General features: G+C 44.0%; 1 protein-coding gene across 2 annotated transcripts in view; it reads right to left on the reverse strand.

The window, feature by feature from the left end:
- DUSP29 (dual specificity phosphatase 29) overlaps positions 1–23,201 on the reverse strand; it is a 33,872-nt gene extending 10,671 nt beyond the window's left edge. Inside the window, exons 1-2 of one of the 2 annotated variants that reach the window (XM_039872167.1) lie at positions 23,135–23,201; positions 12,458–12,688 (exon numbers count right to left, since the gene is read on the reverse strand). In XM_039872167.1, coding sequence (XP_039728101.1) covers positions 12,458–12,654 — 197 coding nt within the window. In that variant the 5' untranslated portion in view covers positions 12,655–12,688; positions 23,135–23,201. Of the gene's footprint in view, positions 1–12,457; positions 12,792–23,134 lie in introns of those variants that run through there. The other variant, XM_039872166.1, reaches the window with a different exon arrangement.
- Between the last annotated feature and the right edge of the window lie 818 nt (positions 23,202–24,019).

A 24,019-nucleotide genomic window follows, 5' to 3' on the forward strand; every position in this document is an offset into this window, starting at 1 on the left:
GGTCCTTTAAAGCAGTCTCTCCTCCGGGTGTATGTATAAACTTTATAGGGTTTGGAAGTCGAGGCTCAAATGAATGAGTTAAGACAGGTCTTTCAGTGGGACGATTTGATTGAGATTGGGCAAAATTCTTAATATTGATGTTCATGGGATTGGTGCATACAATGCAAAATCTTTGCTTTGATGAGGGAATCGTTGCCTAGTTGGGCAAACTATTGTTCTGAGGAGAGCTATTTCCACAATAGCTTGTTCGATGTCGGGAGTTCCTGAAGCCAACAGTGAAATTATTTTTTTTAGTTTATAGCTTTATCTTTTCAGGCAGGATTTTCTAGGAATGAAGAGAAAAGTCATATTGAAGTAGGTGGCCTTATAACATGGGACAGAAGAAGCACAGGTTCTTTCTGCCTGGAGAGGTCAGGGGAGACTTTATGGGAGAGAGTCCTTTGAGCCTGCTTTATTACAAATGTCAGCCCTTAGCTATGGAGGGGAAGAGGGAGGCAAGGGCATGCCAAGCCAAGGAAATAGCACAACATAAGGGATGGAAGCTGAAGATAATGAAGGCCTTTCAGAAAATGTTATTTCCTGTAAGCAATCATTTATGCCCAAATAATGATTTAGATTCTATTGTGTGCCCGGCACTGTACTGGTTGCTGATGCAGCAATGAACAGGTTAGTCATTGTCCCTCAGAAAACTTAGATTCTAATGGAGATAGCAAATAAACAACAAATGAATAAGCAAGATAATTTCAGATAGCCGTAAGAGCTGTGCAGAAGGACTTGCTCTAGGTAATGTGGTTAGGGAAGGCCTCTGTGAGAAGGTGACATTTAAGCTAAGAATGAGGGATGAGGAGGAGCTAAGCAGGGGAAGAGTTGAAAGAAAAGTTTTCCACCCAGGCAGAGGGAGCAGCAAGTCCCAAGAACAGAAGAGAAACTAATGGGGGGCGGGGGGTGTAGTGGTACAAGAGTAATTTGGAAAGGTAGGCAGGGCTGGGTCCTGGTGGGCCCTGTAGGCCATAGGAGGCAGAGTTTGGATTTTATTCTAATTGTGGTGAAATGCCACATGCCACAGAGGACTTTAAAAAAAGGGTGAGCATTATTTATTTTTTTTGAGGATCAGTATGGCTGATGTGTAGAGATGGATTGGAGAGGGGCAAAAAATAGAAGTGGGGAGCTCTGTCGGAGGCTGTCACAGTTGTACAGCCAAGAGAGGAAGGCAGCTTGAACTAGAGTGGTGTCACAGCCGACTCGCTGGCGGGTTGGGAATGCGGTCAGAGAGGAGGGAACTGGTTTGGCCAGAGCATAGGATGTGAGAGGAGAGCAGAGGAAGTATTGGGGAAGGAGTATGGGATTTGATCATGAAAGTGCTTGCGTTTCAGGATCTGTATTTGGGGGTCAAGAGCTTTTGATAGTGTTTGAGGAGGAGTGATCCCATCTGTACTTTAAGGTGACATCTCTCTCAACAGCACAAAGACCAGTTCTATAGCTCAGAGGAGAGGTGACAAAGATCTGAAACCATAATAGTAAGAAGCCAAAAGTGACACTGTGCTCCAGCTGAGGCCTCATCTCAAGGTCACTGGTAAAAGGACATGGACAGAAGTGGCCATATTGGATGCCAACATGGATCAACACCCTTGGCCAAGAGGTCCCCTGAAGCAGAAACACATACCATGGCTCCTTGGCGAGGCCCCTCCTCAGCTGTGGGTTTCCTGGGGTTTTTTTTGGTTGTTTTTTTTTTTGGTTTTTTTTTTGCCATGAGAGGAACTACAATGGAGTCCAGTGTTTAGGAAACAGGCATTGAGCTTTTAGAAACATTTGCCAACAGTCCATTAGAACTGAGGCATAGGGAGGTAGGGAGTTCCACCAATCCCTCTAGTTGGCCTTTAGTGCTTCCATCCTGATTATGGAACACATTCTGCTTTCAATTTTTCCTCAGAAAGGTCTGCTTTTCATTTTTCTTCTTGTCCCAAAGTATGTATACAACAAACATTATGCTTTTGGGATATAGATCTGTGCTCAATTAAAGCCTCCACTAATGCAGTCCATCTTGCTGAGTAGCAATCAACCTCACTTTGAGGTTGAGCTCAGTGGAAAAATTTAAATTAACTGTCCTTAACAGGAAGTTTCTACCCACCATAAAGACGGTTCTCTCTGGGTTCAGCAGCTGGGTTTCAACATAATCAAATGGCAGTTCGAATAAATAAGTTTGCACTTTGCTGCTTTGGGGTCAAGGATCGGGGTAGATATGCAACAAGACTCATTGCATGACACCTCCACATTCACCCTACAGAGCTGGTTTTGTCTGTTATCGAAGGAAGAGAGAAGGGCTCATGGGGAGAATTATGCCCACTTCAGGTTGTCAAGGCTCTGTGGCTACCTGGGCTGGGAAGGGGAGGTGGTGTCTTCACACATCACTCTGGGGATTTCCCCCTAGCTCGGTTTACTCAGAGTCTAGTCAAGGACTCAGAAGAGTATCCATGGCAGAATGGGGATCTGCAAATCAACAGTGATTCCTAGTACTCTTAGTGAACAGCGGCTATGATGGAGGTGGATCCACAGTTAGCCATGATGCCTAGCTCAGCAATTATTGGTAGTAGAGGGAATGGTAATGTCAGAGTGATGTCCAGCACTGTGTTGTTTTTTTGTGTGTGTTTGTGTTTTTTGTTGTCGTCGTTGTTTTAATTTCAGGGCCACCTGCTCAGATATGTTGTGTGGGAAAGAGACTAAGAGATGTGCCTTTGCTGAAAGAGAAAACCTCAGAAGAAAAACAGATTTAGGAATTTACTTCTAGAATCTAGATGATGCAGGAGCCTTTGTTTCTGGTTGTTTAAGAAAAATCCTAGATGTAAGCACTCTGTTCATTTAAAAAATAATAGATTATCTAATTATAAAAATAAGACATAGTCAATGCAGAATGCATAAAACATAACCCCACCCACAAAAAAATTACTGTATTTCTACCCCCTAAAGTCATTGGTTTTTGATATAAGATTCTCCAGTTGTTTCTCTAAGCATAGATTTATATATTTCATATAGAGATTTGTTTGGGGATACAATACTATATAAACAGTTTCAAAACCTTTAATGTAGTGACATATTGTAAACATCATTCTATGTCAACATATAGCCTTCAAAGCTGCATGCTAGTCCATTCTATAGTTAAATATCAGTTTTACCTTACCGAGCTCTTATTTTTGGACATTTATTTTCTCTATCTCTATCTCTACCTCTATCCCTATCTCTATCCCTATCCCTAACTCTACCTCTATCTCTGTCTCTCTTTTGGAAGGTGATTGGCGGATAGTATAAGAAACACTATGAACGAATAACTTTGCTGTACTTCTTTGGGCACAACTCTAATTATGTTCTTAGAAGAGATTTTTTTAAAAATGGAATTGCTGGGTCCATGGGTATGAGCATTTTTAACACATTTGATACTTGTTACTAAATTATCCTCCAGAAAGCTTGCTCAAGTTTACATTCCAATTTTTTATTCTTTGCTAATTTCATAGGCAAAAAACAAAACACCAACAACAATATGGTGTCTCCTTTTCATTAATTTGTTTTAGCAATGTGGTTGGGCATTTTCTCACATACTTTTGTAGAACATTGTTATATCCCTGTTTTTGACCCAGTTCTCTAGCTCTTTTCCCTCTGTAAACCTCGCCTAGTTCTGGATTCTAACACCAGATTGGGGGGCTGAGGCAGTGACTTTCTTCTTGCATGGTAATTTCCTCAGTCAGAGACCTTTTCTTCCTTCCTCTTTCTCTACCCTGGCCCAGCCTCCTTCCAGCCCCTCTGGAGTTCCTCCTGGAAGCTTGCTTCAACCTCTACTCTTTAGGAATGGCAAATAAGAGCACTCTGCATGAGGCAGTCTCCTTGAGCAGAACTCTTGATACCCCATTTTTGCAGACCCCTCGGTGCCCTCCTAATTCCCTGCCTACATACCTCAGCATCTGTCTGAAAGCTCATTTTTCCCATATGCAGAGGGGAGGTGGGACACATACACATCTGTATAAGCCCCCCACCAGCCTCCTGGCAGTGGGAAACTAGCTGCTCCCATGGTTGCCAGGATTTTGCACTAGGCATTGAAGAAAGTCCACTAATGATTGGGCATTTCTCCACACCATCGTGTCTGTGAGGACCCACTGATTTCTCACACCTAACTATGGACTCCTGTTTGCTTATGGCCTGTATCCTGTAATCTGGCATCTTATTTATTCTGACTGTTGTGGTTTCACATCATCTCATGGATGTGACCCCGATCGTGATCATCTTCTTCCTTGTTGTATTGACCACTCCTACTCCTTGCACATGAATTTTAAAACAGCAGGTACATTTCTGGCTTTTGATCCTGGTCAATTCATCTGATATGAAGCAATATTCACTGGCTTTATGGTTCCTAAGGTGTTCTTGTTATTGGCTAATGATGAAGCCTTTCAGTTTTGAGGCTCCTCAGAAAACACAGAGCTGATAGGTGTAGTTTATAAGCTTAAACTGCCTCTTGAACTAAACAACTGAACCTCTGGGACCTTCGGTTTTCTTTTTTGTTAAATAGAGTTTGGAGAAACATGGAAGATTGAGAGACGTCCCCAGATCTCTCCCCTTGAAACAACAATAAGCTAAACATCTAAAACTCAACAAAAAAACATCTAAAGCTCACCAGCACGTCTGAGCATGGGACCTGCGCATAAGAGCTACCACAGGCTAAAAAGAGACCTTTATATAATCTTCTTTCTGGAAAAAAAGCAGAATACACTTCCATTGATGACCAGGTGGATAAATAGTCTATTAAATACCATGAACAACCAAGGTGACAAGGCATCTCAGAAAGCATGAGAAAAAATAAGATTACATACGTAGAAATATGCCACTTAAATGACAGAGAATTCAGATGGTACTTCTATTTGTTAAATAGAACCACTTGCACTAGCAGTACTTTCCTTATGAGATTCTTGTAAAGTTGAATGATGCAACATTCAAGTTTCTTTGAAAGGTTAAAAGATAAATTCAAAGGAAAGAAGCAGTAGAAAAATGTATGATACAATGTGATCAGTGATGATTATTTCTAAGTAATGAGATTATGGGTAATAGGAATTTTAATTATCTTCTTTTTGTTTATCTATGTTTTGTAAGTTTTCAGTAATAAACGTGTCATACATTCACTTGATATGTAAATGCTTACCATGGTTTTATTGATGTTATTTCCTTAGTTCTCAGAAGAGACTGACTATTGCAAAGACATAGGTGGCATTGGCATTTTTAATTCTTGTTAGAAATCTCTTCATCATCTGCCTACGCCCCCAGACTCTAGTCCTCCAAAGATGGAGGCTAAGAGGGGAAAGAAGATACCCAAGATGCCTACTTTTGAGAAGTGATGTTGTATTTATGATTGGACTAGGCATTTGGCTAACCATAAAAGGAAATGGTTGATATTGCTTGATTCGCTGAAAAGTTGTCACCCATGAGAAAGCCCAGCCCCAGGCCAGGACCTCTAGTATCTCTCCTCCATCACCATGCCAATGACGGGTGCCTGTTTGTACCTAAGTCACCTTCAGTACTTGGAGGTTCAGAGTCCAGGTTTTCTGGTTCTTTTGGGTAACATTCAGCACGCTAACTTGTCAGCCTTGGCTGTGTTTTTGCTGCATCCTAAACTAGCCATGGCCCACGCTGGAAGCAGGTCAAGTTTTAGCTCTACTTCGTACCTTGAGGCTGAATTAGTTCCTTACTTTTGGAAGGAGAGGTTGCAGCTCTCTTGGTGTACCAGCGAGAGTCCTATCTCCAGCTGAGGACTGTCTCAGCTGATTGATTTGCTTTCACCTCACTTTCTAGCCTCCTCCATGACGGGCCAGCCTTGGAGATGCTGTTGGTCTAGTTGGGAGCAGAAAAGCAGAAAGGGCGAGAGAGAGAGACCCCTGAAAAGCAAGCTCAGGTTGGGTGGGGCTGGCCATAGGCAAGTAAGGAGTCAAGCTTCATGGGGAGGGGCAGCTGGCTCTTGATGAACCCAAAAGTCAGACTTTGGAGGCAATTGTGGTTTAAATAAAAATGAGTAGCTGCTTAGGGCCCCCACCATTCAGCAGCAGAGCAGCCTAACAGCCCCTTGGTGATAGTGAGAGGGAAGAGAGATTTCTCCATTATCCCCTTTCAGCCAAGCCTTACTATTGGAGGCCTTCCTGCCTGGGAATTTGCAATCACTTTGATAGTAGCCAGGATATTTCCCCTCCTGCTGACTACAGGAGGGGAAAAAAGAAGAAAAAAAAAAGATTTTACTAAGCAAATGAAAGATGTGAATGAGATTAAAGTGAGAATATTTAAATTACAGAAACTTAGTGCTTTCAAGCATACTCAAGCACTTTTGAAGCACCCATTTAGGGACTGCTGATTGATAAGAGGCGATGAATTATTCTTATCTCATCATTGACGCCAGTCTCTGGCTCTCTGGAGGGCAACACTTGGTTAACCTAATTTGAATCTAATTTGAATGACTTAAAAGTAATAAAACAAGTATGTGCTTGAATCTAATAAAGCCTAATTTATTTAATAGAACATTTCTTAATTTTTTTTTTTATTTTAGAGCTGGAAGAGACCTTTGAAATCATCCCTTTATTTTACAAATAAAGAAACTGAGTCCCAGAACAGTAAAACGTTTTGGCAAAGGGCATACATAGTGGCCACCCACACTGGGGGCTTGAACGCTGGGCCCTGAATTTTGCTTGATGGCTTTTGTTCGACTCCATGCTGACCCTACAGTTCCCACTTGTGGTAGATTTAGACTTCCTACCAAGTTGTGGGAAATGGGTGAGGGGAGGGTGGCTATGCCTTGAGGGAGACAGAATTCCCCATGAGAACATCCTGAAGGTGCTTAGTTGGCCTGGCCTGACCTCCTCCACTGACCCAGCACACTGAAAACCAACCACTTCCCCCTCCTGCCCGTGGCCTCTCTTTACTGGCTGTGATGGTGGAGCCACCTCTGTCCTCCCCTGGACTGGTAACCACTGGGGACTTGGAGTCACCAGGCACCCCACTTGGTGAATCCCCTAACGATAGGCTGAGATTGAAAAACGCTTTAGAAATTCTGAAACCCACAGGCCCATGGGGCTTTGACGTGGCAATGCCTCCTTAGGCCTTAGGTCACCTGGGTCCCTGGAAGGCTAGGACAGTGTCTGTGGAGGGAGCTGGAGAAGGCCCATTAGGAAGGACCTTCCTTCCAACCTGGCTTTCCAACCTGATAGCATCTCATGAGAGAAATGTAACCAGGGTTACTTTGTGTCCCAAGGCTGCCCTTAGTACACAGAGACCCTGAGTGGCAAAGTATGGTGACCATTCTTTATCTTCCTGTCACAATGTGAGTCAAATTACCAGAACCTGCCTGATCTATAATAGTTCACACTTACCGTGTGTGCCAGGCACTGTACTAAATGTCGCTTGTATTAACACACTGAATCTACATCCTATAAGAGAAGAAAATGAAGCTAAGAAAGCTTGAATAACTTGCTTGAGGCCACATGAGAACCACTATTTGACCTAATCATTGTGGCTCCAGAGCAGATGCTCAGCCATTCTGCCTCTCTCCATAAAGACACCCTTAAGCAGAGAGAAGGGGGGAAGAGTGAGCTGCTTCGTCAGGGTAAGTCTGGTCCCCAGTGGGTTCCAGACATCACTGGTCTAAGTTCTAGGAACAGCCAGTGGCTCTGGCTGCCCCAAGATGTCCTTCCTCACTCCTGGGTCCCTAACTCCCAGAGCCTTGATATTCAGCTTTCAAAAATCCTAGATGCTTTTAGGGAAACAAAAAATTCAACCTAAATGCAAATATCAAATTAAATCTGAGGCTTTATGCATGAAGAACCAGCTCTGAGTTTTTTGGTGTTGTGGGCAATACCTATAAAGATACCAAGGAACACAGACCACTGTGCCTGCTCTCAGATAGGTTATAACCTCTGTGTGGTTGCACTGGCAATGGGGCTGATTGCTCTCTCATTAAGCATCTGCGAGTCTCAGTAACTTTGTTAAATGGATGTCTAGGAGGTACCCTGAACAGAGGTGGGGACAAGCACCACGTCATGCGGACTTTAGCCTCCTCCCCACATTGTGCTCACTGGTCAGACACACTGACTTTGGAGGTTGCCGACGCTGTGCATGTGTGTATGTGGCGGGGGGGCCCAATTAGGCAGAACTGGATTGATTTGAAAGGGCAGTGACATTTTCCTGGTGGGAGTAGCAAGGTTATGGTCAGATGTCAAGGAGGCAAGCATATCTTACTGCATCAAACCCTACTCTCTGGCACTTTATTAACTAGAACATGTTTATCCTGTTCAAATACACACAGTGGCTTCCTGAATAAAGTCCCTCGACTGGCATCCAGGCTCCCATAAGCTGGCCCTGACCTACCTTCCCAGGTTTCCTTCTCATTAAGTAACAGTAATTACATTTTCATCTATTTCTTTATAATTTATGAAATGCTTCCACATTCCATATTCCTTTGACTCTTCTCAGTAACCATTTTTAGAGATGAGGACATAGACCCAGAAAGGTAAAAGAACCTGCCCAAAGCCACTACACCTGCAGTAGACTGTGACTGTGGAAAATGATGCATTATCATCTAGAATATCTGCTGCCCCTCCCTAGAGGTAGGTTACATTTTCCTGCTCCATCTACGTGAGGCTTTGGCATGGACTTGCTTTGGCCAATGGGACGTGGATGTCAGCCTGGGTCCTGAGTCCTGGAGTAAAGTGGACATGCAGCCCAGTTAGAAGTGGCCCACCATAGACATGTCATGTGAGCGAGAGATAAACCATTGTTGTGGGGTCACCTGTTATTACAGCACTGCTGTCTAAGCTGACCATATAGTGGTAGAATCTGGCTTAGTCTAAAACCTTCTGAAGGTCCCTTTCAACCACATTCATCCCTTATATTCCAGATACATCACCCCGTGTCTTCTCACCTCCATGCCTTTTCTCATCCTGCTTCATCTGCCTGGAATTCTGTTGAAATTCTACCCATCTTCCAAAGTCAAGCCCAGAATGCACCTTTTCTGTGATGCTGCCTCATACCCATAATACCATGCACATAGTAAGCATTTACTTTGTGCCAACTACTACTCTAGCACTTTACTTGTTTTAATTCATTTAATCTTCACCCTATGAGATAAGCCCTATTACAGTTGCTATATAAGGACAAGAGAGATAAAATAACTTGTCCAAGATCACACAATTGCTAATTGCCAGAGCCAAGACTCAAATTCCACACCCCTTTCACCTCGCTACATGCTTCTCTTTCTGTTCCCTGTTACATTTCTGCACATCCCTTCCCCTCAACTGTAAAACAGCTTCTTTATCTGACTGACCACATTTTCTTGATTTAGGTTTAAGAATAAATTCTATTACTTATTGGTGATATGACCTTGGGCTGATCACTTAATTTCTCTTCATATACTCACAGCTCCTAGTAAAGTGCCAGTAAATACTGACTGACTGACTGACTGAGTGACTGACAAAATGGATGAACTCTATGAGCCTTGGTTTGCCCATTTGTAAAATGGGAGTAATAAATGATACCTCATTCCTAGGGTTGTTGTAGAGTTGAAGTGCTTAGCACAGGACATGGCGCATGGTAAGAATCCAATACAACTTACTATTATAAGTTGTATGAAAGATAAATGTAGTCTATAATATACAGAGAGAAAAAAACTTCTCACTATAGAGATTGAGGAAAGCTAGCTTCATGGCACAAGTAACTTAAGTAGACTTTGAAGAATGCATAGGTTCTGGACACAGAAATGAGGTGAAGGGAAGGGCATTTTAGGCAAAGCTAACAGCATAGATAAAGACAGACAGTGTAAGTTTTAAAATCTTAATCCCCCTCTCCCCAGTTATACCATTTTTAGGGTCAGATCTAAGGAAATAACCCTAAATATTTAAAAAATTTATGCATAAAAATTTACACTGCAGCATTATTTATATAAGAACATGAAATAACTGGTATGTCCAACAATAGGGAAGTGGTTAAATAAATGATTTTATATTCATCTGATATGGTATAATATAATTAATGTTATAATAACATTAACATTATAATTAAATAAATGAAAAATATATAATAAGGTCAGTATGATTACAACTATGTGAAAGGAAATTTTAAAACCAAAAATAATATACAGAAACCTAGGAGGAGATATACTAAAATATTAATAGAAGTAGCGTTGGAGTAGTGGGCTTTGGTGATTATTTTGGGAAATTTAAAAGTTTTCTTCCTTACATGAATTACTATTTTATTATAGCTAACATTTATTGAGTACTCACTAAGTAGTAGGCACTGCACTGATATTTTATGTATATTATCTCACATAATCCACACAACCCTATGAAGAAGGTTCTCTTGTTAACCTATTATAAATAGGGAAACTAAGATTTATATATTTATACAATAAGCATATATTACTTTTATAGTAGGAAAACCATGTATTTATTATCTTTATTGAATATTTTATTATGAAAAGACAAGAGGTTCAGGTAACCCCCTCTTTCTTTGCTACTCTGAACTGTTAAAAATAAACATTGTTGTACATATTTCTTTATGTATTGGTACTCTTATTTCTGTAAATTATATTTCTTAAAGTAATATTTGGTATCAAAGTATATGTGTACCTGTTTTATTTTTAACTAATTTTAGACTTACAGAAAAGTTGCAAAAATAGTACAGAGATAATTTGGCAATAAAAAATAATAAAACGCTGATACATGCTACAACTTGTATGAACCTTGAAAACATTATGCTAACCGAAAGAAGCCAGTCACAAAAGACCAGATATTATGATTCCATTTATATGACATGTCCAAAATAGCTAAATCCTTAGAGACAGAAAACAGAATGGTGGTTCCCTAAGGCTGGGGGAAGGTGGGAAATAGGGAGAGATTACTAATGGATATGGGGTTTCCTTTTGAGATGATGAAAATATTTTAATATTAGATAATAGGGATGGCTGCACAACTGTGAATATCATAAAAACAGTGAATTGTATTCCTTAAACGGGTGAATTTTATGGAATGTGAATTATATCTCAATAAAGCTGTTATTTTTTAAAAAAAAACAGTACAGAGCATTCCTGTAATTTCTCACTTAGGTTCCCCTGATATTCACAACTGGGAAATGATTTGATAAATTGTGGTATAGCTATACTATGGAATTTTAAAAGTGCAGAATTTTAAAAGTGAAATATAATATGATACTTTTTCCCTAAAAATTGTTTAAAGGAAACAAAAACCCTTTATATATGTATACGTGTATACGTTTCTTTATGTTTGCAATAGTACCCATAAAGTAGAAGCATGCAAGTTACACCATAGTAGAATCAAGAGAGAAGAACAAAGGAGATTATGCAGTTTGTTTTTATAACCCTCTGTTTAGTTTCATTTACTCTAAAAGGGCGTGCAAGTTTTATAACTTTGTTAATTTAAAAATATTAAGGAAAAAAAGACAATAGAGGCTGCCCCTGGATTTCCCATGACTAGATAGTTATCTTTAGGTTTTAAGCAGCAAGAGGTGTATAAAATCACACATGCAGAGGCTCTGTGCCATCTGCTCCTTGGAGAGATAGAACATGAGCTGGAATCCTGAGGATGGAGGGAGGAGTGAAGATGAAATATTCTGGATTTGGCAAAACTATATTTGAATCCCAGATCTCTGTCACCTACTGGATGTGGGCCTTGGGCCAGTTAACTGCTCTGGCCTCGGCTTCCTTATCCTTAAAATGGGAGTAATTAGATGCCCTCTTTCATCGAGTTTTAGTGAAAATGAGATCGTGCATGTAAGATGCTTAGCGTAGTACCTGGCACAGAGTATTCAATAGGTCATAGGCATCATCGTTGTTAATATTATCGCTAGTAGGAGTTTCTCAGTCCATAGGTTGATGTGTTCCTATGCCATCAACCTGAGAACTGACTTTATTCGTGCTGGTATTATACCCAGCTAAAATAAAAGTCTGTATTTCCCAGCCTCCCTTACAGCTAGGGACAGGGGAAATCTGGGATGGGACTTCCCTTTGGAAAGATGCTCTGTTGCTCTTACTTCCCCTCTACCTTTCTGCAGTCTAGATCCTATAGATGATGGCTAGAGCTCTCTCAGCAGCCTCTGCCCATGCAGCGACCTTGGAGAAGAAAGCCACACCCTCTGCATGTTGGAGCAGAAGCACAGGAGCCTGAGTCCCTGATCACCCTGGAGACCCCATGCCAGCCCCAGCTTGCCTTTCTCTGGACTCCTTTCCTGTCAGAGAAAAATCAATCTCTAACTTGCTTAAGCCCCTTTCTTGAGTTTTCTGTAATATGAATATAAACCCAGTTTATATTCATAATAGAGTTCTCACGGAACAACTAACCTAAAAAGCAAAATCTTACAGTGAGAAGGTGGCAAGGGAAGTGACTTGGGGAGGGGCTGGCTGCCTTCTCCTGGGCTTGGCCTAGGCACTTACTCGTCCCCAATGTAGAGATTGGGCCACACCTCGTTGACGTGGGTGTACCGGGGACTGCCCTTCCAGAAGAGACGCTCCAGCTCGAAGGCTCCGGGGGTACAGTAGTCCTCCGCCTCCCCCTCCTCCGCCTTCGGCAGCAGCCTCTGGGCAGATGGGTAGGCATTCTTGAGGCTTGTCTTCGGTTCTCCGGATGTCATTTTGGAGCCAAGGGATTTTCTTTCCTTTCTGCAGCTGGTCATGAGAGAGGGTCAGGATTGGGGTTAGCAAGGGACAGAGGTAGGGAATGGGTTTTCAAAAAGAGGTGGGAATAAACTGATCTCAAGATCTGGCAGATATTTCCCAGGTCTGCTGTTCTCCTGCTTCCTCTTCCCAGGCCACAGACGTAAACAAGAAAGGTCATAATGGCAGTTAAACAACATATTCCCAACATTCCAGTCTCTCCAGGACAGGAGTGCTGGGGCCCTCTGACGGGTGGAGGCAGATTTGCAGCAGACCCGTGACAAATCTCAGCCGGCGGCTGCTCCTTGCCTTCTTTCTTTTAGATTTTACTTCTTTTGTGCCCACTTTTTCCTTTATCTGACTGTAATCCGCTGGCTTGGGCCATTTTGAACTGAATACGAAGGCCCAGAAGGTCCCTGACATTCCAGGCCATGGAGCCGGCGCCCATGGGAAGGGCGCTCCTGTCAATCCAAAGCCTATCTAGTCTGGGCAACCACGCACGTTCCCAGGGCTCCAGGAGCCTTGGGATGGAAGGAAACGACTGTGTGAGGGTCCGTCAACTTGTTAGGACAGTCGAAGTCAATGTTGGCAGCTTTCACACTAGGGGGTTGGCAGGCATGTTAACTCACCATAGAGTGCAGAGTGCCCCCATATTTGTATGGGGTGCAGAATGTGTATTTGTAGAGCTTGTCGAGCTCTGCAAATGGAATGCAGGAGGAAAGTTCCTGTTGTCACCAAGGAAATGAATTCGCTGTGGGATTGGGCAGCATTTGTTCCCTGAGCAGAGTGACCAATGCGTCTACACTCAGGCGGCCTGGAAATGGAAGTTATACTCTGAGATTGGAGGGAGAGAACAGGGAGAAGTGACTAAGAAACATAGTGGTTCATGACAGGGAGGGGATGTCATTCATTCATTCATTCATTCATTCATTCATTTCTTTGCAAATATTTACCTAGCATTTATTTTGTGCCAGATACTGTTCCTCGTGCTTTACGACGGTTAACTCATTTAATCATCTTAACAACCCTATGAGGTAGGTGCTATTGTTATCTCCATTTTACAGATGAGGAGAATTGTAGATTGAGAATGTAACACATGGTCTTAGTCCTTTAAGAAAACAATAATTGCTGAGAGGACTGTGAGGTGTAGCAGACCATGGCTAAAAAGGGGTTGGTAGCCTCAAAGACTAGTAGGATCATGTCAAAGTGTTCAGAACACAACTGGAAGGGGTTCCCACTTGTCAAAAGTAAGAATTTGAACATGAGAAAAAAATAACTTCGGTGAATTGAAACACATTAAAAATTTAAATCGTAATGATACATAAAACAATTATTCACTGTTGGAAGTGCTAGTGAACCAGCTCATTATTTTGACGACAGGTAAGTAAAGGGAAAGAATCTAGCATTTATCGTTCCTTTCTGACACAAACTATACTACTGGGTAGATGGGGAAATTTTTCTCTTTTATAAAGTGTTCCAAATAATAAAGAAGGAAGGAAGCACCATTTTGTAACACATGATGAGCTAGTAGGTGTTGGCATTGAACATTGACTGCTAGCCACATAAGAAGATAAGATCAGACATCATGGGCCTTTTGATGGAAGAACACACCACCATCACGAAAGTAGTCTTGCCAAAGGAAAACCTGAATCTTTGATCAGAGTGCTCAGAGTCTAGATCTAACATCTAATCTGCAGAAGATTTAGAGGACAGTTAAATTATACCATAGGGCCTGCCTTGTCTTTTAGAAATACAAATGAAATAATCACAGATGAAATAATATAATGTCTGAGATTTGCCTCAAAATAATATAGTTGGAAAAATATAATAATATATTGTGTGTAGGGGTGGAGGGTATAGATGGAGGTATGATGAGGTAGGATTTGCCATGGATGTTGGTGGTTGGGGCTGGGTAACAGTTGCAAGATAGTTACTGTTTTTCTTTGCATGTGTTTGAAATTTTACATTAAGAAAAAAGTTTAAAAAGAAAAGGAAAGAGCTGAAACCACTGCTCTGGGAAATTTGATTCACCCAAGATCACAGTAGATAAATTAAAGTCTCACTAGCTAGCAGTGTGTGTCTTTGGGGATTGTGGGAAGCCAGGTTCCGTGACTTTCTCCTGCAAAATCCCAAGCTGGGGAATGAGAGCAATGGGCAGCAAAGGGGACCCTTCTTTGGAGTCTGTCAAAGTGTGATCTAAAGACCTCTTCCCTCAGAATCATCCAGTACTTGCTAAAAATTCCTGAGTTGCACTCCAGACCAGGAGAAGGGGCCTAGGACTCACAAGTTTCCAAGCGAGCCTGATGTTCACCAAAGTTTGATAATAATTGCCTGAGTGTGCCTAGAGAGTCGAGGAGCTGTTGCCGCAAGAGAAGAATAGCAAGGGTGTTCAGTATGCTCTCCATCTTCTCACTGAAGTGGAGACCAGCTCTTTAGCCTGGAATAAGGGTTCAGGACTGGGAAGAGTAAGAGTCTGGACGACCTTACTCTGGGCTCCCTGAAGATGGCTCCTTAGTGGTGTTTATCTTTGTAGCCTCATTGTCTAACATGGAGGAGGTACTCAGAGAATATTTATTGAATGAGGGAATGATTTAGTGAATGAATGGAATGAATGAATGAATGAATGAATGAATGGGTAAATGTATAAAGAACAGTGAAGCTTGTGCTGCGGACTCACCCAGAGCTGCTGAGGCAGGACTGAGCCACTGAGCTAATTGGGAGAAGGAGCCAAGGTGAGCAAAGTGCAGAATCCTGGACAGACAGACCCCAGTAGTGGGTGGTAACTCAGATCTGAACTTCACTCTGGGGCCTGCCTGCTGGCATTTTCGGTCACCAGGGAAAGAGTTGTTTCAGGGGATGGCCAGAAACTTCTGTGGTGGTAACCAGCACAGACACTTCAGTCTCCTGTAGTTATAGATCTCCTTGCGACAGGCCCACAGGCGCCTTGATTTTGAGAGGTCGGGAGCTTAGCCCGTCCACAGCACCAACTCCTTATTTCAAAGTGAGTGGAAGCTGGGTACCATGTACCTAAATTGGAGATGCAGGCCATTTTGAACCCTGCTTGCCACTAAAGGAGTCTTCAGAAGAGGTGATTTCAGAGAGATGCTGGAGTAAATTGCATTCTGAAACCCTTTGATTTCTGACGCTGACCTCACCCTTGCTGAGGCTGTTCCTCCTTCATTATACTATGGAAGGAGCCATCTCCAGCCCCAGCTCCGTGCTGAAAGCCTCGGCTGGATTTCCAGACAGAAGAGGAAGTGGTGCGGTCTACCCAGAGCAGCTTGGCACGCCGAGGAGCTCTGGGATCTATTATCCTCCAGCATGCAGATTTGATGGGGGACGAGAACAAAGCGCAGAGCCGGCCAGAAACCACAGACCTGTAATCTTTCCAGATCCTGAAGGCGGCTTTTGTGCATCCCTCTCTGCGTGGCTCCTCAGTCTCTGACTCTCAGAGAGGCCTGGAGCGTCTGTTTTCCAGATCACAGCCAAAATGGAAGGGAAAGACAAATCTGTTCTGTTTGGTTTCCATAGATTCGACCCAGAGATTAACTGCCAAGGTCTCAATGACACACACAGTATCAATCACAGGCTAAATGTCATAATGAGAGCTGGGCAGGTTGTCAAGAGAGGCCTCCAGGTTCCTGTTACAGCTTCATATTTAAAGGTTTGGTCCCAGGAAACCAAATGCCAACTCGAAGGCTGCTTGGCCTATGTACAGCATCAGCCTGTCTCTTCCTCAAAGGATACCAAACTCAAGCTCCCTCCTAGAGGGGCCAGGCGGGTTACACAGAGGAGGGAAATGAGTTGGGCGTTAAAGAATAAAACAAGCAAAAACCTAACCGTTGACCTCAGGCAGGAGACATCAGGGAGTGGGCGGGACTATGGCACACTGGAGAGCAAACGCCCCCTCTGAAGGGGGCAACAGCTTGCCATTCCAAGTGGGAATGCAAGCCCAGATTCTCTGATCTTCTTATGAGAAGTCAGAAAGCCAGAGTTTGGTGTGAAATCTGTAGGTTTTTAAACATAGGCAGCTGTAGCAGATACTATCCCTGCCCTGTCTCATTCCTTGGCTCAGATCACTGCAGCACAAATGGGCAGTGCCCTTATACACAAAAGTCTGCCTTTCTCAAGCCCCTGTAATTCCTTGCTTGAGGGATTTTTCCGGTACTTGCATTGATCAGGCCTATAGTTAGATTTCTTTCTGTCACCATATATTTGGCCCTTTTTACGGGCCCTTTTGGCTCATCTACCACCCTTTCCCCCTCCCCCGCACCTTCTGGTAACCACTAGTCTATTGTCCATGTCCATGAGTCTCTGCTTGTTTGTCCTGTTCCTTTGTTGCTTTTAGATTTATATCCCACATATAAGTGATATCATGTTGTTTTCAACTTTTTCTGCCTGGCTTATTTCACTTAGCATGATTATCTCGAGGTTCATCCATGGTGTCACTAATGGCAGTATTTCATCTCTTCTTACGGCTGAGTCATGTTCCATTGTATTTATGTACCACAGCTTCTTTATCCAATCATCTATCGTAGGACGCTTTGGTTGCTTCCATGTCCTGGTCAGGCCTAAAGTATAGGGAGTTACCCCAGAAGTCATTGGCAAATGAGGGGCAGGAGTTAGTAGACAAATACCCCAGCTTCCTTCACCCTGAGTGGGACCATTTTGAAATCTTTCTACACCGTCTTCTGGAGGCTCGCCGTGTGCTCCAGCCCCAGCTTCCCAGAGTGGCGACCTGCTCACTCACACGTCCCTTGCTGGCTGTCTTCCCTCCCAGTTTCACTTGTTCACTCCACACGGTGCTTTCCGAAGCATCTCTCAAATAACTGACTTGCACACAATCCCTGGTCTCAAGGTCTACCTTTGAGAGAACCTAAACTAAGATACTAGTATTTTAAAAACATTTTTTAAAGATATTGTGAAAACAGAGAATGCAGAAGCCAAGTGGTACTTGAGCACTAAGGCCTGGAGTGCCATTTCCCACTGTGAAACAGTGGCCTCGCCTTTGAGGAGCTATTTCCAGGAAGAATCAACACAGGGACCCTTCATTAGTTCTGACTCCATTTCAGAATTTTGACGGTACAGCTTGCATTTGGTTAAAGGTTTCCTTTGCCCAATGAGGAAAGGCTTTGATGTGAATTCAAAACTATAATTTTGACACCATGATTTGACTCCTTGCAAAACAAACAAACAAACAAAAACTAAACCAACAAACAAACAAACAAAACACCTTAAAAATGTCTTCTATAGTTTTTCTTTTTTAACTAGGGAAAAAAAAAATCAAAAATGTCAATACTGTGGGCAAGTGTCAGGACTCAGAGAAGTTTTTTTTCCTGTGTTCTATTTTGGGATTCAGTTAGTAAGTAATTATATTTTATAATGAATAACCATGTCTTTATTTTTTACCTGTGCTAGCCAGACAGAACAGTCTGAGCAGGAAACTGCTTGTGACTTCTGATTTGTGATTTCCCTTCTATCTTCCTTGCTCTTGGGACCTGGCACTTTCCTGGGGCTCCTCTACCTCTCTGTCCCTCCCTCTCAACATGCACTGTCTGTGGCCCTTCTCTGAGGACTCACAGGTTTACACATCTCATCTTCTCTGAGCTTCACTTCTTTCTTTGATAAAGTGCAGCTATAACAGACAAACAAAAAACCCAACCTGAACTCTTTTACTCTCTAAGGTGGAGGATGGGAGAGGCCGGGTCAAGAGAGGCATCATTCATTTCAGTGGGACAATTAAATGTCTAAGTGGACCCCTCGAGCCTACAGAGAGTGTTCCAGTAGCCAGGCCCAGGAATGTGAGCCACAGAACAGACATCCTGCTTAGTAAAAAAATATCAATTGAGGATCCTTTTGATGAGAAAAAGATAAGTCCTGAAGCATAATTCAGAAAGTGGTGAGGTGAAACACGGGGAGCTAAGTTGTTCTGTACACAAAAGCAAAGTGAGTTCTGAGCCTCCTAGAACATCCCCAGAGGCAGGGTGAGGGGCCCTGCTGTGGGGTGGGGGGGGATGGAGGGCTGGGACCAGAGACAGCCAGGTCAGGAGTGTCCAGGGGACACAGCTACAGGACTAAGAACAAGGTTTCCCAATGCTCAGCTCTGCAGTGCCCCACAGTTATGTCGGTTCTCTCTCTGTTGCCCTAACCCTTGGGTGAACGTGTTAAATACGATGGACAGCCCACGTCTGTGGTGATTTTGAGAAACCAAAGGGAAAGAGACTTGCGCCAGTAGAGAGAAGAAACCAGAAGTTTATGAAGCAGGATGTACAGCATGATTCTGTTCTTATACAAAAATACATTTCACCAAAATAGAAACACTGGCTATATACTTATTTTAGGATGATGAAATTATATATGATTTTTCTTCTTTTTAAGGAACCATCTTTTCTAAAACTTCCGTGATGAACAGGTATTATTTGAGTATATGGAGGGAGGATGGGGGAACCTGTGGAAGTTCTGTTTTAGAATGGCTCTGGGCATAATGGATGCTCACCCTGAGCCCGTGGGCTGAGGCACAGGAAGGTGACCTTCAGGAGAAGGCGTGACCAGGTGTTTCTTACATCTTGAGTGGCAGTGAGTAGCCTCTCAATGAGTGTGAGCTCCCCTAAAGCAGAGGTATGTCCTCCTCGAGGCCTCTGGTGGCAGCAGCCAGGCCTAGGTCATATCAAAAGGCCATTCAGTCCTTCAGTGCTTCCCAGGAAACCAGAAGAGAATCAAGTTTTGTGGGTCCCAAAGCTTATACAATATCTTTAAGAGAAAGAAAACCACATAGGTACAGGACCTTGGAAGATACCAGTGCACATGTGGGGTTGTGAAGCTTCAGGGTAAATCCGTGTCTGAGGAGGACTTCGCCTCTGACTGGAGACAGACTTCAAAAGATGAGGGCAGCTCTCTTCCTGTCGCCCGTGGTGTCAGAGCCAGTGTCCTTGACTTGCCTTAGTCTGCTCTGGGTTTCAGTCTAAGTCAGCCAAAATCTAGGTGCTCTGGTGGGTCACAAATAGGGATAGTTCCTCTTTGATTTCGCCTCGGAAGTTAGGCCTGGTGCTGCCTCCCGCACCCACCGAGCTTACTCACACACCCCTCTCTTAAGAGCGAGCGATGGGCTGGGCCAGAGAGGTCTCTGCCTTATAAAAGTTTTTGTTCTAGTAGTGTCGTTCATAATCTAATCTTTAAAAAAATCCTCCTCTCTCTTTGAAGGTATTCTGTATCCATGGATATGTGTACATTGCATATTTACATTCCTGATGCATTAGGATCATGGGGGAAAGTCAGTCGCTGTTTGAATTCGTGCACACCACATTCTTTCCGTGACACCACCCAAGGTGGGCTTGGAAGGTGCCTTGAAGGAAGAGGGAGACTAAAAATGTTATTGTGGTTGGGTAAATGACTCAATTAGGAAAGTAATACCTGCTGCTGGGGCATGTGGGGGTGCAGGATTTGGCAGCAGTGTACATATATAAATATACATATTTTTAATTCACTACAAGTCAGTGCTTGTCTTTATACATCTGAAATCTACAAAAAATGATCCCAACCAGGAAATAAAAGTTGTGGACTTTTTAAAAATGAAAACTTGGATGTGAAAACCCAAGAAATTTTTGTTGCCTATAATTTAATTCTTAATGTATCAGACACAATCCAAGTTTAACAGATTTTTTTTTTCTCTTGGATTCTGGCAAGTACATTAACAGGAGGCAATTATGTGAATTAATATAAACTTATTTAATTAAACAAAAGCCTTCATTTAAAAAGGTAATTTAATATTCCTTCTACGATGGTGTTGATGTCATTAGCTTGTTTGATTAACTCTTCAGACGGTTTCAAAGTGCTGCGGGGTGGTAATTTACGAGCTCCTAATTGATTTCCCCAATCTGGGTTTGGCAGGGTTGGGCCTCCCAGAAACCGTGAGGACGCTGGAGGCCCACACTCGGCTTCCTTCTCAGACCCAGGGGCCGGCTGGGATGGACTTTACCTCTGTGGCCCAGGCCCTGGTCGGGGAGAGGAGGCTCTGGCACGGGAGCCGAGAGGCTCTGACGTCCGACCACGCCAGTTGTGGTTCCTGACTCCTGAGCAGCTGGGACTTTGTTTCCTCTGAAGATGTGTGGGGGCACTTCAGGCAGTTGCACAGCTTGTGAATTCAGGACTAAACGGCCTTTTATTTCATGTCTTTTGAGAACCATTTCCTGCTGCGCATCCCCTCAGAACATGAGGCTTCTTTGTGCAGGGAAACATGAAGCGGGGTAGAGTATGGTGGTGTGGCCTTCACCAGGGGCCCGCCACCCCTCCATTTCCAGTCCAGGCCACTATTCCTCACTAAGCCTGTCTCTCGATGCTGCACAAAGGAGGCTCTTGGCCTTGGGAGGGCTGGAGTTGGCCAAGCACCCACAATAGCTGCCACAAAAGCACACTAAGAAATCAAGGCCCTGGCAGGACTCAGAGAAATGATATATGGTTGGTTAGTTTTACTGTATGCCCAGTGATTATCTACTCTCAAAACCTCCTAAACAAGGAAGAGCTGCCCCCACTTTACAGATGAAGAAAACGAGAGGCAGAGAGGTTAGTAACACAACATCAAGCTAGCAAATGGTGAGGCTGAGACTCAACACAGGCAGCCAAGCATCCCAACCCATGTCAATAGATAGGTCACTCTATCCTCGGTCACAAAGTGTATGTTCCTGAGGGCAGGCCTGGGCTTTCGTTCTGTATGCCCTCCTCCCGGATGTGAAGTGCAGAATGGTGCAAAATCTTGAAAAGAACTCACTGGCCTTGGCATCTCACTTATGTGGCCTTTAGCTTCCTTATCTGTAAATGAGAATAATGGCCACCTTCCTGGTTGTTGCATGAAATGAGATAATATAAGTTCTTGGCACATCAACATGGGCTCAGAGAGAATGTTCATGGGGGAAACAAGGAACTAAGCGGGGTGAAAAAGGGTGCAGAGAGAATTCCCAACTGTTGGGAGCTAAGTGCTGAGTCAAGAGTAGGCAAGAGTGAACAGAGCATTTTAGCTGGGGCTGAGAGTCTCTAGAGGGTAGTTGAAGCAAACACGATGGGGCATAAATAAGTCTGAACATTCTCCTGTAGGTGATGGGGTTCAATTGCTCCTGTATGAGGCATAAGCAAGGCTTTGGGAGGAGGAAGAGGACTCTTACCAGCCTGTGAATATCTGCTGATGGTGCCAGACGGCTATAAGACTCGTCCTCCTCTTTACTGTGGCAGTGGTGGGCACAGTGCCATCAAGGGTCACTGGAAGTGAAAATTCAAACACTCTCTGCTCTGGAGTCAGGCTGAAGAAGACAGATGGAGCTATGCTCTGACACCAGGGCCTGGAGTGAATGTTTCTGGGCCTAGGCCCCCCCAGAAAGTTTCAAAGCTACTGATCCCCACCTAACTCCTCAGACCCCTTTCCACATCCTACTCCCACCCCCATGCCCAAGGCTCTTTCCCTGTACAGGACTCAGCTCAGTAGCCCTTCGGGTGTTGCTTATAAATTTCGTTGGGTGGGACCAAAATGAATTCATCATGAAGAGAACAAGGAAGAGGCCCTGAGGGAAAAGTCAGGGCACCAGAACACGCTCTGAGTACCAACCGGAAACCCTCAGTTGCTGGGGCCTTGGGTGAGAAGGCCTCTCCACACATACCTCGTGTCCCCTCCCTCCTTACTCAGAGTTTTTCCCTTGGAATGTTTCAACTTTTCTAAACAGTAAGAGCCTCCCGCTCCCAACCACTCTTGGGTTCCAGGCCCATGAGACACCACTGGAGCCACGGGACAAGGGCACCAGGGTCTGGTGGAGGGAGACCTGGTCTGATGCAGGATGCCTTCCCACCTTCCTACTGACACGCTGCTGTCTTGGTCCAGTGGCTCTGTCCTTCCATGACCCAGCCTCCCCGTATTACCAGGGCATCATCCCCAAACCCATCCTCCCAACCAGGACTGGGATAGGCTTCAAAAATAGTCCCTGTGTCCAAAAGATGCTTAGTGTTACCCAGGACACAGAAAGAATTCTCATGGGTGGGTTTTGAGTACTTACTTGTGATTTGTGTTGCTCTACACATGATGAGAGTCACCCCAGCATCTCTATCTCCTGCTCCCATTGAGATTTTTTTCCCCTCCACCGGCCTAATGGACAAATGTAGACCTTGCTGGAAAGTGATACAGTGTATCCAATGCCTCGGAAGATCCCACTGAGCTTTAACCTGCCCTAATATCCTTTAGAAATGGTCAATGAACTGAAAACTCAGATTTGGAGAGAAGAAAGTGGAGAAAATTCCACAGAGTCTCTAGAGAAAGACAGGCAACAACAAGAAGCCTTTCCCACTAAAAGGATGTCAGCTGTTCCCTGTCTCTCCAGAAACAGGATAGAAAGGGGCTTCTAATCCCTATACCCAGGCCCCCTAAGGACATTTGGTTGGACCCAAGAAGTGCCAGCCTCACCACCCAAGGGCCTTCCTTACCTGTGTGCGCCAGGGCCTCGCCAGGTCAGGAGGTGCTGGTCTGTGGGGTGTGTGGTGCCGCACACCCGGCCACCCAGACTGGCATCTGAGAGCCTATTTTTAGGGTCAGATCTGCTGACGCTGACCTTCTGTGCTTCCCACTCTGAGAAGGGACCTGTGGCATCTGCTTGCAAAATGATTCACCAGTGTGACCTGAAAGCCTTGACTTTGGGAGCCCTGTACTTAGCGCCCAAACGCTTTTTCTGTCCAGCCACAGAGGCAGGACATGTGGCTGCCGAAGGGGAGGGGGGACAGGCAGGGGGGACTTTATAGCTTTGTTTTCTTGGGATGGATGAGGCCAGGTGTCTGCGGGGTCCTGCCCTTTGGCTCTGTCCTGAAACAATTGAAATAGAGGAGGTGTATGTGCTGCTGCCACAGAGCTTGGCCTGAAGGAAAACTCTCCATTCTAGTCTTTTCTCGGGGGTGGATGGAATGGATGCCACATTGTACATGGCAGTCAGCGTATGCCTTGTCACTGTCACTTCCTGTGAGACCTCCAGCAAGTGTCCAACCCTTCTGGGCTTCAATGGGGAGAATAATCATAATGCCGACCTCTTATGTTGTTATCAGGATTAAATGACATACAGTATGGAAAGTACAGTATGCTAAACATTTAAGAAATGCTTGATGATATCAAGATGCCAAAAATATTCCCAACAGTCATTTCCAGGTCTCTCTTCTTGCCAGTTCCTTCTCTCAGCCTCTCGCCTCTTGGGCGCCAGGCTTCTTTGCTCCAGGATCCCCGCATCCAAGCCCTCCTACTGTGGCCCTTCTTTTTAGTGTTGAGTGGTGTAGTTCTGTCCAGGCGTCTCTAATTTTCTAGCACAATCTTTCCAAGGCTTCCTA

The sequence above is a fragment of the Pteropus medius genome, unplaced genomic scaffold (genome assembly GCF_902729225.1).
Source record: "Pteropus medius unplaced genomic scaffold, Ma_sr-lr_union100, whole genome shotgun sequence".
NCBI classification, from domain to species: domain Eukaryota; kingdom Metazoa; phylum Chordata; class Mammalia; order Chiroptera; family Pteropodidae; genus Pteropus; species Pteropus medius.